The sequence below is a fragment of the Chlorocebus sabaeus genome, chromosome 26 (genome assembly GCF_047675955.1).
Source record: "Chlorocebus sabaeus isolate Y175 chromosome 26, mChlSab1.0.hap1, whole genome shotgun sequence".
In the NCBI taxonomy this organism is placed as follows: Eukaryota; Metazoa; Chordata; class Mammalia; order Primates; family Cercopithecidae; genus Chlorocebus; species Chlorocebus sabaeus.
Window position 1 is genome coordinate 26348354 of NC_132929.1, and position 16039 is coordinate 26364392.

General features: G+C 39.7%; 1 protein-coding gene across 2 annotated transcripts in view; it reads right to left on the bottom strand.

Moving 5' to 3' along the window:
- Nucleotides 1–1608: 1608 nt before the first annotated feature.
- Nucleotides 1609–16039, bottom strand: part of SPPL2A (signal peptide peptidase like 2A) — a 58358-nt gene continuing 43927 nt past the window's right edge. For both annotated transcript variants that reach the window (XM_008016619.3, XM_008016618.3), the window contains 3 exons: nt 13655–13732; nt 11491–11651; nt 1609–1908 (listed from right to left, as the gene is read on the bottom strand). In XM_008016619.3, coding sequence (XP_008014810.1) covers nt 1834–1908; nt 11491–11651; nt 13655–13732 — 314 coding nt within the window. In that variant the 3' untranslated portion in view covers nt 1609–1833. The remainder of the gene's footprint in view (nt 1909–11490; nt 11652–13654; nt 13733–16039) is intronic.

Consider the following 16039-nt stretch of genomic DNA (forward strand, 5'->3'; position numbering starts at 1 on the left):
TCTTAGATAAAATAAAAGAACATGGAAAGATAATTTGACCTCTGACTTCCAGGAGAATGATCAGGCCACATCTAAAATTTACCAAAGAATGAGGAAAAAATTTTTTTCAAGTTGGAAGGTACCGGAGTGATTAGCTGGTCTAACCTACTCATTTTGCAGATGAGAAAACTGAGATACAGTCGTCTTGAGCTGCGGCAAATTACTCAACTCTTCCTTGTATTGTAATTAAACTGAGACTAACACCAAGTCTCTTGCTGTTGTTGCCAATTCTTTTCTCTGAACCGCACTTTGTACATCCTCCACCAAGCTTAAGAGTCATTACCTACGGGGGAAGGCGTGGGAATCAGGAAGAAAAAAAGATAATGGGTGGGGGTGGGGGAATGTGGGATAATGTTAGGAATGTTGTATTCAACAATGAGCCATATGTATTAATAATTTCCTAAGAAAAATAATTTTTTAAAAAAATCAAACCTTAACATCAGCAGAACCAAATTTCAAAGATCAGAAATACCAAAGTGAAACTGAATGTTAGTATTGAAATTTAAGCTACATTTTCAAAAAAAAGGTCAGCAAACCAATGAAAACTAGATTTCAGTTTCTGTCTCCTTTTAGTGACTAGTTCTATATATTATGTTTCTCTATACCTGGAAAAATGTTCTTAATATAATACACATGCAGTCTGAAGTAATTTCAGTTATCAAGTTTATGAAAGAATTGGGTTTAAAAAAATACTACAAAAATATGCACTTATATTTATTCCAAAATTATATATTTCTAACCTCTGCAGTGATATAAGGTCCAAATTTTCACTGTTTTTTTTTTTTTTTTTTTTTTTTTTTTTTGAGACGGAGTCTCGCTCTGTCGCCCAGGCTGGAGTGCAGTGGCGGGAACTCAGCTCACTGCAAGCTCCGCCTCCCGGGTTCACGCCATTCTCCTGCCTCAGCCTCCCGAGTAGCTGGGACTACAGGCGCCCGCCACTGCGCCCGGCTAATTTTTTTCTATTTTTTAGTAGAGACGGGGTTTCACCATGGTCTCGATCTCCTGACCTTGTGATCCGCCCGCCTCGGCCTCCCAAAGTGCTGGGATTACAGGCGTGAGCCACCGCGCCCGGCCCCAAATTTTCACTGTTGAACCACCTTCTTGCATGGTGTTAAACAGTTATTTCTATAGAACAGATATCATTTGCATAAATCTTTCTTTTTTTTTTTTGAGATGGAGTCTCACTCTATTGCCCAGGCTGGAGGGCAGTGGCGTGATCTCGGCTCACTGCAAGCTCCACCTCCCGGGTTCACGCCATTCTCCTGCCTCAGCCTCTCGAGTAGCTGGGACTGCAGGCGCCCGCCACCACGCCCGGCTAATTTTTGGTATTTTTAGTAGAGAGGGGTTGACCTCGTGATCCGCTTGCCTCGGTCTCCCAAAGTGCTGGGATTACAGGCGTGAGCCATCGCGCCTGGCCAATTTGCATAATTGTTTACAGTAAAACTCATTCAGAAATAGTAACTACTTTTATCTCCATCAGAGCTGAAAGAAACAGATTTCAGTAAAAAAAAGTATAGGGGTGGGTCAAGGCATTTTTTTTTTAGAAAAATATACTGTATATAGTACATCTCGGAAACTACACAGCCAGGTTTTATTTAATGTGAAGGCACAACTTTAACATTAAAAGCAAAGCGTTTTAGTTATTTATGATGTAACTGTCAGTACCAGCTCATAAAAATATATATTTGCAAGCATATCATTGACGACTCTTTCAGATTGTCAATTCAAAAGTCAATTTAAAAAGTCCAAGTCTATTTGTAGAAAATCAATGACACATTATAGCAGCTCCACATATTATTGCTGGACAATCTGTTCACCAGTCAATGCAGGGTTTTCTTCATTTGTTGCATAATCCAGATGGTCCATCGTCTAGGCATAAATAAAAGACGTTAGGAAATGCAAAATTTCAACTTGCCCCCAATATTCACTACATTAGCAAAAGGATTCTGAGTTTTTCTAAAAAACACAGATTGCTCTATGAAACTCAGCACTCCTTCTGGAGCACTGTTCTGGTTCAACATCCACACTTCTAAGGAGATAGTCAGGGTGACACTGAACCTCTAAGGAAGTCTAATCACGTGACTCAGAGCCCATTTGTGTTCTCCGGATCTTCCATTATCTCCATTTCCAAATATGAATACTGCCCTTCATGGCAGTGAGAAATCCAGAACAAAAGGAAGATATTCCTGACACTTATTCCAGGACACTATTCCAGGCAGTGTCCAATCATATAAGTGGGAAAACTAAAAATGGCCTCATGAGTCACTGTGATAATACCTGCTGGCTCTGGGACAGTGTGATATTATTGACACCCTGAAATAACCGTAAGATAATTCAAACTTTGGAAACATAATAATTTCTACAAAAAATGAACTTGAGGTCAAATGATATTTGAAAACAAAACCAAGAATACATTTGCTAGGCTGGGTGTGGCAGCTCACGCCTGTAATCCCAGCACTTTGAGAGGCTGAGATGGGCAGATCACAAGGTCAGGAGTTCAAGACCAGCCTGGCCAAGATGGTGAAACCCTGTCTCTAATAAAAATACAAAAATTAGCCGGGTGTGGTGGCAGGCGTCTGTAGTTCCAGCTACTTGGGAGGCTGAGGCAGGAGAATTGCTTGAACCCAGGAGGCGGAGGTTGCAGTGAGCCAAGATCGCGCCACTGCGCTCTAACCTGGGCAACAGAGTGAGACTCTGTTAAAAAAAAAAAAAAAATACAGTTGCTATAGACTATTTTAAAGAAATTACTGGCCGGGTACAGTGGCTCATGCCTGTAATTCCAGCACTTTGGGAGGCCAAGGCGGGTGGAGCACAAGATCAGGAGATCGAGACCATCCTGGCTAACACAGTGAAACCCTGTCTCTACTAAAAAATAAAAATAAAAAAATTAGCTGGGCGTGGTGGCAGGTGCCTGGAGTCCCAGCTACTCAGGAGGCTGAGGCAGGAGAATGATGTGAACCCGGGAGGCAGAGCTTGCAGTGAGCCGAGATTGCACTACTGCACTGCACCCTGGGTGACACAGTGAGACTCCGTCCCCACCCCCCAAAAACAGAAATTACCAGTTAAACTTTTCTCAAATGGTCACTTCAGCTCTGCCTATATTCTCATAAAAAATTGTCTTATATTTGGAAATGAAGGATGAAGAAACTGTTTAAATGCTTTCAGTGTTTCAGCAATTCAGATACAATTACTAAAAATAGAAAAAAGTAATGCCTTTGTGAAGACTGCTAAAGACTTTTAGACTAGTGATTAAATTTTGGTATAGAGATACACTTTTTTCCTTTCCTTCATCAAGAATTAGAAGAAGGAAAGATCAGCAAGATAAATGTTCCTATTTTTGAAAAGTGGTTCTGAAGGCTTTAGTGTTTTTTGGAAGAACAAGACGGTGGAATCATCTCCAAACAGGGTCTCTTGACTTGCCAGGCAGAAAGAATACAACATGAGCTGAGGCTTTTGGCTGACAACTGTCTCAACTAATGGTGACAGTTTACAAAATCAAAACCTAGGCTGGACGCGGTGGCTCACACCTGTAATCCCAGCACTTTGGGAGGTCAAGGCAGGTGGATCACGAGGTCAGGAGTTCGGGACCAGCCTGGCCAACATGGTGAAAACCTGTTTCTACTACAAATACAAAAATTAGCCAGGTGTGGTGGTGTGCCTGTAATCCCAATCCTACTCGAGAGGCTGAGGTGGGAGAATTGCTTGAACCTGGGAGGCGGAGGCTTTGATGAGCCGAGATCGTGCCACTGCACTCCAGCCTAGGCAATAGAGCAAGACTCCGTCTCAAAAATAAAATAAAATAAATCAAAAACCTGCTGATACTCTACAAGCCATTTCAAGACCCAAAACCATTTTGAGGTCTTCTAATTGCCAAAGATATCCCCTAGATTTAAGGTCACTAGTTTGCAGCAATTCTAGGGGAAAAAACAAAAGCCAAATCAAGACAGATAACATTTATTAAGCAGTTCACTACATGAAACATAAGATGAAGATGTTGAACAGTTAATTTTAGTCAATTTAAATGAAGGGGAGAAAGGAAAAGTGTGTAAGATATATTTAGGCCCCTTTTCTTCTAGGAATTTAAAAGTTCTGGGTCTAAGAGGTTAGGGCTGTGTAGAGAGAAAATTGAAGCAGCCTCAGCAGAATAGATGGTGGAGAAACCCTCTTTCTTCCCCATGATCTGCTTACCCTGGCAACTGTAATCTAATGAAATGATAGCCCACATACCCTAAATTATAACATGCTTCCTGGTGCCTTGTTAGCACAGTAGGTAGTGAGTCAGTCTCATCTAACTTGCCTCTTCTTTCCTAATCCCCAGGTACCTCACTGGCAATATATAATCTAATCCCTGAACACAGAAATATATTAATTAAAAAAACCACTTTCAAAGTCAACTTATTGAGAAGTTAGCATCTCTACTCCCTATTTACTTTTCTTTACTGACTTTCCAATAAAAACAATACAGAAACATAAAGAACAAAGTTTTAAAAAATACAACAATAAATTAACATAAATAATACAATGAATTGACAAAATTGGCAAACATTTTCATCATATTTGGAAACAGGAAAGCTTGATTTGGAAAGATGGCCTCTGAAATCAGGTCAGCTAAGGTGGCATTTTCTGATAGCTCTGCTTGCTTATAATTGAACCAATCTCCAGAAATAGTCTAATAAAACACTCACTAAAGCAGGGTAACTGGAGACTTGTTGATACTAAAGCAGAGTTGTTCTAAGTTATCTCTGTATTCTGACTTGTCAGTTACAGCTTGTGACTTCTAAAAATAATGAGAAGTACTAGTGACATTTAACAGACACAACTCACTGTTTACTGGGTATCGACAAACTGAAAACTTACTACCTGCCCAGAGTAAAATAGCCCATTGGACATTGCTGCACATATTTAACTCCACTTATTTCATTATAGAAGCAAAAAATATCCCCTAAAATGATGACTCCTCTTCATTGTGCTATATGCCAAAGTAATCATGACTCTGCTTGATTTTTCTCTGCTGAGAAAAAAGTATCTTTATTTGCTTTATATTAATTAGAACTAAGACTTCACATAAAATCAAATAAAGGGGTCTGAGTACTGTAGTTCTTGAAGCATTCCACAAGAAAAGTTCATAGGAAATATACTGTAACTACTTTTGGGCTGTAGAAAATAATTTAAAATTAGTAATTAGTATTTCCAAATTAGTTTTTTTTTTTTTTCCTTTTTTTTTGAGATGGAGATTCGCCCTTGTTGCCCAGGCTGGAGTGCAATGGCACGATCTCGGCTCACTGCAACCTCCGCCTCCCGGGTTCAAGCAATTCTCCTGCCTCAGCCTCCCTAGTAGCTGGGATTACAGGCACGTACCACCACGCCAGATAATTTTTTGCATTTTCAGTAGGGATGGGATTTCACTATGTTGGCCAGGCTGGTCTTGAACTCCTGACTTTAGGCGATCCACCTGCCTCAGCCTCTCAAAGGGCTGGGATTACAGGCATGAGCCACCGCGCCCAGCCCAAAATAGTATTATTTTAGTGAAACCCTATAGAAATATTACTTCTTTTGATGAGAGAAACTCACAGGAAGGGCTAAAAGACTCAAAGTAAGATCCTGAAGTATTTCAATAAGGTCTCCAAGTTACAACAAGTGAGTTTTAACTTGCCCACTAAAAACAGCATGGAAAGACTGTCAGGGCTACCTGGACATTTAAAGAGTCCCCAGTGAAAAGTCCTGCTTTTTACTACCAATATTCTTGCACTCAACTCTATTATCAGGCATTCGAATGAACCAAATGACTAATAGTATAAACAAATTTGCCTTAGTTTTAGATTGTAACTTTATATTACTTGTTTTGTATTTGATTATTTCAAAACAGCAGCAAAAACTTGCAATATTTACAGAAAAAGATTGCATATAAAGACCGTAGAGATACATGTCTAGTTTAATGTTTTAAAAGTGCCTCACTTTTATAGTGGCATATGACAATTACAGTCATTTTATAAGGGCTGCTGAAATATAATCAGGAAGCTTATACACACTTGCAAAAGTAACTAAAGGCCAGTGGATGAAGGATTGGGCATTAGAGGCGCACTGCATGAAGACTTTCAATAACATTAGCTGAGAATTTACAGCATAAAAACTACTGTCATAAGCATTGTGGATTCCTAATACATAAGAGCTAATACTTAGTGAGGCAGGCATATATAAATACGAGAACTGCAGGGCAGATGTTAATAAGTATTTAAAGTACAAAGTCTAAAACAATACGGTGAAAGGTAAGTGTGATTTTAATTGGAGTGCCTACTTCCTTCTAATTTCTTAGAGATCTACTTGGAGAAGGCAGAATTTAAGTTGGGAGTTAAACAGGGATATTCTAGAAATAGAAACTGACAAAGCTTAGGAGATGGTGGAGGTTGGGAGAGAGAAGCAAATGATTATTATTACACTGTTAGTCTAAGAGATGAGCCAGAGCTGACCCTCAGGCCTATCTCACAGTGGACCCATATCAAGTCTCCCTCTGTCTCACCAGGCATGTAGAAGTTCCCCACTGTTATTTCTGAAGTCTCTGCCTAGCCTTAACAGATTTCAACATCCACCTGCCTCACACCAAGCCTTAAGCTAACCCACTACTATGGATTTCCTTCCCTCCCCCACTCCCTCCCTCCTTCCTTCCTTTTCTTTCTTCTTTCTTTCTTTTTTTCTTTTTTTCTGAGACGGAGTCTTGCTCTGTCACTCAAGTTGGAGTGCAGTGGTGCGATCTCAGCTCACTGCAACCTCCGCCTCCCAGGTTCAAGCAATTCTCCTGCCTCAGCCTCCCGAATAGCTGGGATTACAGGCGCCCGCCACCACACCTAATTTTTGTATTTTTAGTAGAGACAGGTGTTTCACCATGTTGGTGAGGCTGTCTCAAACTCCTGCCCTCGTGATCTGCCTGCCTTGGCCTCCCAAAGTGCTGGGATTATAGGCATGAGCCATCACGCCCGGCCCCACTATGGATTTCTTATTCCCTACCTCCCTATAGATCCAATCTCATTTTATGGATGAGGAGACAGTCTTCAGAGATTAAGCTATTAGTCAGAACTGATGTCAAAGGCCACAATACACTGTCTCCCACAAATGACAACATTCAAGGTAAGCTAATTTTGATTTTAAATATTGGTCATAAACAATGAAAGATTTTCTTTTTAAAGGGAAATAATTTATAAAGGCATTGCAGCCAGGCGAGGTGGCTCAAGCCTGTAATCCTAGCACTTTGGGAGGCCGAGACGGGTGGATCACGAGGTCAGGAGATCGAGACCATCCTGGCTAACACGGTGAAACCCCGTCTCTACTAAAAAAATACAAAAAACTAGCCGGGCGAGGTGGCGGGCGCCTGTAGTCCCAGCTACTCGGGAGGCTGAGGCAGGAGAATGGCGTGAACCCGGGAGGCGGAGCTTGCAGTGAGCTGAGATCCAGCCACTGCACTCCAGCCTGGGCGACAGAGCAAGACTCCATCTCCAAAAAAAAAAAAAAAAAAAGAAAAAGGACTTCCATTTTTACTTTAGACACTTTCACGTTGCTTATTTTAAAAACGCAAATACGCATTACTTTGTAATTGAGATACAAAAAAGAAAAATTACTAAAATGAAAACAGTGAAGGTCTATGTAAAAATTTTAGTAAATTAACTACCAGTAATATTACAAGACATTGAAATAGAACAAAGACTATAATTACTATAATGAACATCTTTTCACATTATTTTTGCCCACATTTTTAATCATTTTCTGAAAATACCTTATTTATTTACCTTAAAGTAAATAATAAAGTATGATGTAGGCATATGAAGGGAATATTATACAGCCATTAAAATAATTTTATAAGGAATTTAAAATAAAATATAAAATGCAGTGAAAAAGAAAGATAACTATTTATAGTATCATTCACTCATCTATCCATTTATCCAGAGAAGGCACAGAAGGAAATTCACTTAAACCTTAGCTATCTCCAGGTGGTAGGATTATGGGTGGATTTAATTTTCCTCTTGTATTTAAAAAAAAATTTTCCAAATTTTCTATAATCACATATTTTATTTTTATTTATTTATTTTTGAGATGGAGTCTTGCTCTGTCACTCAGGCTGGAGTGCAATGGCGCAATCTCAGCTCACTACAACCTCCACCTCCCAGGTTTAAGCGATTCTTCCGCCTTAGCCTCCCAAGTAGCTGGGATTACAGGCATGCGCCAGCACGCCTAGCTAATTTTTGTATTTTTAGTAGAGATGAGGTTTTGCCATGTTGGCCAGGCTGGTCTCAAACTCCTGACCCCCGGTGATCTGCCCGCCTTGGCCTCCCAAAGTTCTGGGATTATAGGTGTGAGCCACTGCGCTCAGCCTACAAGCATATTTTTTTAATAATAAAATACTTTAAAAGCTGTATTAAAGGGAAAAGACTTTTTTATAAATAAAAACAAATTCTGATAATGAAAATAACAAGAAACATAAATAATTCTGTAAGACAGCACATGTGCTCTAACAATTCTAAATTTCAATTCTAAATTAAACAAAGATTTAATGTCAACTCAGAACAATATTTCCTGATGTTGCTTGTCTTTGTCCTGATTTACAGTTAATCAGATGAGTACCCCTAATAGTAGAAATCTCTTGCTCACAGGCCTGTCCTGAGTCTTTTCTTCTGCCTCTACATTCTCACTATTCTGTATGCTAATGGCACTCCCGAGTATCTATCTCTAGCCAGGTCTGTCTCCTGCACACCAGACCTATTTATTCAACTGCCTATTATTTCTCTCTTTGTGGTGATCCAATAGGTACTTTTGAAATGTTCAAGACTGAATTCATCATCATCTTCCTCAACCCTGTTGCCTTTTCTTCATCACCATCCCCCTAGTTTCCCAATCCAGAAGCCCTGGACTCTACTTCTTTTCCTCTGCCCATACTGACTTCATCATCAGGTCCTATTATGCGTCTAAATTTCTCTTAACTTTGTTCAAGTCTTTCCATCTCATTACTTCGCTAATTCAGGCTTCTATCACTTCTTTTTTGTTTGTGTCTTTGTTTTGAGACAGGGTCTCGCTCACTCTGTTGCCTAGGCTGAGTGCACTGGTGCAATCATGGCCCACTGAAGCCCCTATCTTCCGGGCTCAAGCAATCTTCCCACCTCAGGCTCCCAAGTAGCTAGGACCAAAGGCATGTGCCACCATGCCCAGCAATTTTTTTCTTTTTTGTAGAGACGGGGTCTCGCATGTTGCCCAGGCTGGTCTCAAATTCCTGGGGTCAAGTGATCCTCCTGGCTTGGCCTCCCAAAGTGCTGCAATTATCAGTATAAACAACCATCTAGCCTTCTATCACTTCTTATTGCAATAATTGTCCCCAGTTTTGCTCCCTTAATTTTCTAGATTTCTTAAAACCTTAAATGGTCTCCAGTGCTTAGTATAGAGTTCAAACTCTTAAATGTGGCTTATAAGATGCTACAAGGCTCTCACTCTTGCTTTCTTCTCCAGTTGTCATTTCCTGTAGCTCCCCTAACCCTTACTCAGTATTATTGCCATCCTAACCTTCACTGAGTTCCTAGAATGCGCTATGTTCTCTTCCCTCCGAGACTCAGAAGACATGGCTCCTTCAACATGGAACACACAGCTCAGTCTTCAAGTCTGGACATAAATTTAATATTCTTCAGAAAGCCTTCCCCAAATCACCTAGGACTCTTTCCTGAAACCACAAGCACTGGATATCCCATCTATAGTTTTCAAGGCACCTGCCGTTAACTAATATGTTTATCATACTTTATTGTTAGTGACTTTATCTCTATTCCCCACTAGACTGTAACTTTCAAGAGGTCATGAGAATAGGCCTCTTTCTAACTTGATCATCTTGTATCACCAATACCAAAAATAGTACACTCTCATAGAATCACTCATAAACATTTGCTAAATGAAGAAATATAAAACCATTAAAAAATGATGTAGAGTACTTTTTGAGATGTGATTTTTAGAGTTTATTAGTATAGTGTATATCATAGGATACACTTTTATTTTTAAAAATCTTTAAAAATAAAAAACCTGTGTGTCATCTTCAGTGGAAAAGTTAAAAGTTACCTTACTAGTTTAGTCAAGGGCATTAGGATCATAAATTAATTCTACGTATAATAGTGTAAGTTGAGACAACAGCTTTGTGATGTAGGCAAGACAGGTATTATTAGCTTAACCAACTCTCAAAGAAATTTTAAGATTTCCTGAAAAGAATTCTAAACCAGTGTTTTTTAAATCATAGTAGTCTGTAACTAATGTGTTAACCACCTCTCATTAAATAACACTATAAATGACACAAAAGACCAAGTACAAGATGGACATGAACTTTGAACTGTTTATCTACTATCAGAATTGCAGCCACTCACCCAAAGTGTCTCTGTTTTTGTTCACGTGACCCCTGACACAGAAGCATGAGGGTGGATGGAGGAGGGTAGTAGTTGTAATAGGGCAAAGCAGAGCTAACTGCCTCACAAAGTGCCTTCATGAAGGGGTCAATGCCATGGCCCTGACCTCAATAGGCTAGGGTTTCCCAACTCTTCTTAATTTCAATGCAAACAGACTTTACTGGAATACTAAGAACATTTAGGGAAATAAAAAAGAAAAGGGTTTAACTTCAATGAAGAAACCACTCAAGCAAAAGAGACTCTGGTACCAAGATTTTCTTTGTTTAGACATTTTAAAGAAAGGTCAACCTTGATTCATTTAAATCTCAAATGAGTGCCCTATCTAGTTTGGTTAGGCCCATTTAGATGCTGAAGAGTACACTTTTTTTGAGATGGAGTTTTGCTCTTGTTGCCCAGGCTGGAGCGATCTTGGCTCACTGCAACCTCCGCCTCCCAGGTTCAAGCGATTCTCCTGCCTCAGCTTCCCAAGTAGCTAGGACTACAGGTGCCTGCCACAACACCTGGCTAATTTTTTATATTTTCAGTAGAGACAGGGTTTCACCATGTTGGCCAGGCTGGTCTCAAACTCCTGACCTCAGGTGATCCACCTGCCTCGGCCTCCCAAAGTGCTGGGATTATAGGCGTGAGCCAACATGCCTGGCCAGAGTACACTTTTTATGTGCAAAACCTTAGGACTCTTACTATAAATAGCTAATGCTTAGTCTCAAAATTAAGTACTTATTTTAAACATACAATTTTATCTTTCATGAAGTCTGCTTTTGTGTAGGTTTTGAAAATACATGTTGAAATGCTATTTTGTTTTCCCTGATGTCCTCCACTGTTCTTTTGTAGTTTTGTCTTGAATCACCAGGCTTTTGGTATTAGGTTGCAGGGGAGGTGACAAATGATGATGCAGCAGGTAGACAGTGAGTAAGGGGGTATTACGGTACTTTTTGGTACATAAAAGTGTTGCTATATATAGGCTGTTCCCACCTAAAATCAGTAAGTAAATTAAGTCATAAGATAACGTGGTAATCAAAGTATAAGCACATACCTGATAGCTGTTACCTTTCCAGAACTTTTTCATTTCCTTACGTCTCCAGGCAACAATTGAGGCAGTAATAAGTGTGCAAGGTACTAAATAGAGGAGAGCAGGTTGCCCCTTTTTCATCAGCACCAGAACAACAAATGTAAGTATCATGCCAATAGCATAGGCTGCAAGAAGAATACCAAGCCATCAGTCATTTCTACATGTTACGAAAGGTGGGTTTGTTCTTCTCTCATTTAAGTATTGGTTTTCAAATATTTCTGAAGACATTTTTGCTCTATGACTTCTTAGTAATTTCATCATTTTCCTAGATAGGATTAGGAGACATCTTCTACGGAGCTTTTGAAAAATCTGGAAAGTGGTTAGCATTTCAATTATTACTAACCTAACCATGTATCATTGATAGAGATAATACTTCATGAGAGTTTCAATTATCTGTTGCTATTAAAGTTGTTAAATGGTTTCATTATTTTAGATAACTAAATCTGTACCAATAGGTACTATAGGTTGTTTTAAAAAATCTTCCTAACACTGATTACATACTTCCTAAGCCTTGTCACTAAGCACATACTTTTGAACTTTTCTTTTTTTTTTTCTGAAACAGAGTTTCGCTCTTGTTGCCCAGGCTGGAGTGCGATAGCACGATCTCAGCTCACCGCAACCTCCACCTCTTGGGTTCAAGCGATTCTCCTGCCTCAACATTCCGAGTAGCTGGGATTATAGGCATGCACCACCACACCTGGCTAATTTTGTATTTTTTAGTAAAGACGGGATTTCTCCATGTTCGTCAAGCTGGTCTCGAACTTCCAACCTCAGTTGATCCACCCGCTTCAGCCTCCCAAAGTGCTGGGATTACAGATGTGAGCCACCATGCCCGGTCTGAACTTTCCTTAATGACTCAGGGTTTTACTAGGAACATAGGATCTCAGAATATTCCTTTATAAACAATTTAGTATAGTTCCTAATATTAAAGATGAGGCAGTGGAGGAACAGGGAATTTAAGTGAGCTGTCCAAGGGTACACAGGAGAATTAATGAACACTCCTATAATCTGCCTTTGGATACTAATATGTTAAAGCCCTGGACAGTACCATACTTAGTGGCCTCAAACTGCTTTTTTTGAGATGCAGCCTTGCTCAGTTGCCCAGGCTGGAGTGCAGTGGTGCGATCTTGTCTCTTGAACCCACTTCCCGGGTTCAAGCAATTTTCTTGCCTCAGCCTCCCAAGTAGCTGGGAATAGAGGCATGCGCCACCATGCCCAGCTAGTTTTTGTATTTTTAGTACAGATGAGATTTCACCATGTTGGCCAGGCTGGTCTCAAACTCCTGACCTCAAGTGATCCACCTGCCTTGACCTCCCAAAGTGCTGGGATTACAGGCATGAGCCACTGCATCTGGCCAGCCACTGCACCTGGCTGAGACTACTTTTTGAATTTCTTTATATTTTTTTCTTCATCTTCTCCCTCACTTAGCTATTTTCTTTTCTTTTTCTTTCTTATTTTTTTTTTTTTTGAGACAGGGACTCAATCTTTCACCCAGGCTATAGTGAAGTGGTATGATCATGGCTTACTGCAGCCTTGACCTCTTGGGCTTAAGCATTTCTTCCATCTCAGCCTCCTGAGTAGCTGGGACCACCACATCCAGCTAATTTAAAAAAAAAAAATTTTTTGTGTTTTTTTTTGAGACAGTCTTGCTCTGTCGCTAGGCTGGAGTGCAGTGGCATGATCTCGGCTCACGGCAACATCTGCCTCCCAGGTTCAAGCGATCCTTGTGCCTCAGCCTCCCCAGTAGCTGGGACTACAGGTGCATGCCACCATGCCCAGCTGATTTTTTTTTTTGTATTTTTAGTAGAGATGGGGTTTCATCACATTGGCCAGGATGGTCTCAGTCTCTTGCCCTCATGATCTGCCTGCATTGGCCTCCCAAAGTGCTGGGCTTACAGGCGTGAGCCACAGTGCCCGGCCCTAAAATAGTTTTTATAGAGATGGGGTCTCACTATGTTGCCCAGGCTTGTCTAGAACTCCTGGGCTCAAGCAATCTGCCTGCCTTGGCTAGGACTGCAGGGGCAAACTAACATGCCCAAATTGTAGTCCTTCTTTATTTTTAGACCTCTGTCTTTTCCTCCAGACAATACAATTCAACATTTAATACAAAGAAAAAACAAAAATTTACCAACAGTAGATGAAACATAGTATATATAAGAAGAACCAGTCTGAACATCAAATCTTCTACAGTATGCAATCAACAGGCCTTAAAAAAAAAAACAAAAAAACACACATTATTTTCTTAAAACAATAACAGCAATGCAAATTCAACCGTTAACAATAGTAACAGTATATGTTGTATTGAATCTTCATTGTTGCATTATGAGAACATTCAAGTAGCTCAAATTCTGGATAAAGTTTTATATGCTGATTTTAAAAATACTTAATACCATATTTTAAACATTTCCTGAAGCTACTAGTTTTTAACTATCATTTTTATTAGCTGCTCAATATTCCATGTCATGAAGAAAACTTTTTTCTTTTTGAAACAGAGTCTCGCTCTGTTGCCCAGGCTGGATTGCAGTGGCGCGATCTCAGCTCACTGCAACCTCCGTCTTCCAGGTTCAAGCGATTCCCCTGCCTCGGCCTCCTGAGTAGCTGGGACTACAGGCGCCCACCACCACACTTGGCTAATTTTTTGTATTTTAGTAGAGATGGGGTTTCATCCTGTTGGCCAGGGTGGTCTTGATCTCCTGACCTTGTGATCCACAGGCCTTGGCCTCCCAAAGGGCTGGAATTACAGGCGTGAGCCACCAAGCCCGGCCATGAAGAAAACGTCTTAAATTTATCATTAAAAATGTATTGAATAGACAAACGGGTTTACATCAAACTAAAAAGCTTCTGCACAGCCAAAGAAACAGTCAACAAAGTGAAGAAAACACCTATGAAATGGGAGAAAATATTTGCAAACTATGTATCTGATAAGGGGTTAATATCTAAAATATATTAATATAAGGAACTCAAACAACTCAAGAATAAGTAAACAACCCAATTAGAAAATGGGCAAAGGATTTGAATAGCTAATTCTCAATAGAAGACACATAAATAGACAACAGGTATTATTTAAAAATTGCTTAAAATCACTAATCATCAGAAAAATGCAAATTAAAACCACAATGAGATATCACCTTACATATGTCAGAATGGCTATTATCAAAAAGATGAAAAGTAAGCCTCAGAGAGGATGGAGCAAAAAGGGAACCCTTGTTCGTTGTTGATGGGAATGTAAATGAGGGTAGCCATTATGGAAACCAGTATGGTGGTTCTTTAGAAAATTAAAACTAGAACTACCATATGGTCTAATAATCCCACTACTGGGTATACATCCAAAGGAACTGAAATCAGTATGTCAAAGAGATATTTGCATTCCCATATTCACTGCAGCATTATTCACAATAGCCAAAAAATGGAAGCAACCTAAGTGTCCGTAACAGATGAATAAAGCAAATGTGGTACATACACAGACTGGAATGCTATTCAGTTGTGTTTTTCCTTTTTTTAAGACAGTCTCACTCTGTCACCCAGGCCGGAGTGCAGTGGTGCGATCTCAGCTCACTGCAACCTCCGCCTCCTGGGTTCAGGTGATTCTCCTGTCTCAGCCTCTCAAGTAGCTGGGATTATGGGCATGTGCCAACACACATGGCTAATTTTTGTATTTTTTAGTAGAGATGGGGTTTCACCATGTTGGCCAGGCTGGTCTTGAACTCCTGACCTCAAGTGATCCACCTGCCTCAGCCTCCCAAAGGGCTGGGATTACAGGCATGAGCCACCACGCTCGGCTCATGCTTTCATTTGTAAACATGCAATTATGCAGAAACAACTCATTTAATATCTATTTCTTGTAAGAAATTTGTTGAACCTTTTCTTCTTCCCAAAGAAGAAATCTCAGCTTGCATTTATTTATAATGTTATAAAAACAGAAAGAATGACATTTAACTACTTCAAAAATCATAAAATAATTTTACTATCTTCATTAGTTATTTGAATTAATTAGTTTTGGTCTCTACAAAATTAATAAAATAAGTCCCTTGTTGTTTTTGCTGTTTAATCACATTTCCACTTTTTTTTAAAAATAGTACCTTTTCCCTCCCTAAATTCAAATTTAGTTTTTAGGATTAAGTCATGTATTGTCAGTACCTCTGCTCTTTAGAGAAATGTTTTTGTTTTAGATCTTTGACATTTACTTCAATAACGTAGTATTTATATACTATTTTTACCAGTTCTATGCCAAGTTCTATATAGAAGATCTTGTATAGCCCTTGGTAGGGAAATGGTACAATCAGGTATAAGTTTAATGATATTCAAAGAAGTGTAAGGTTACTCAATAGAATGTTTTCCTTATTTTATCAATTATGTGACTCGAGATTCACTGAGCTAAGAGAGCTGCTACACTGGACTTTGCCATGTCAACTTGCAAGGCAACACTGCTAGTTTTTCTCTCTCTACCTGGTTTTGCTATATAAATAGAAGGGCTTTTTCAGAAGCACTAGTACTCCTCACCCATGCACCACAG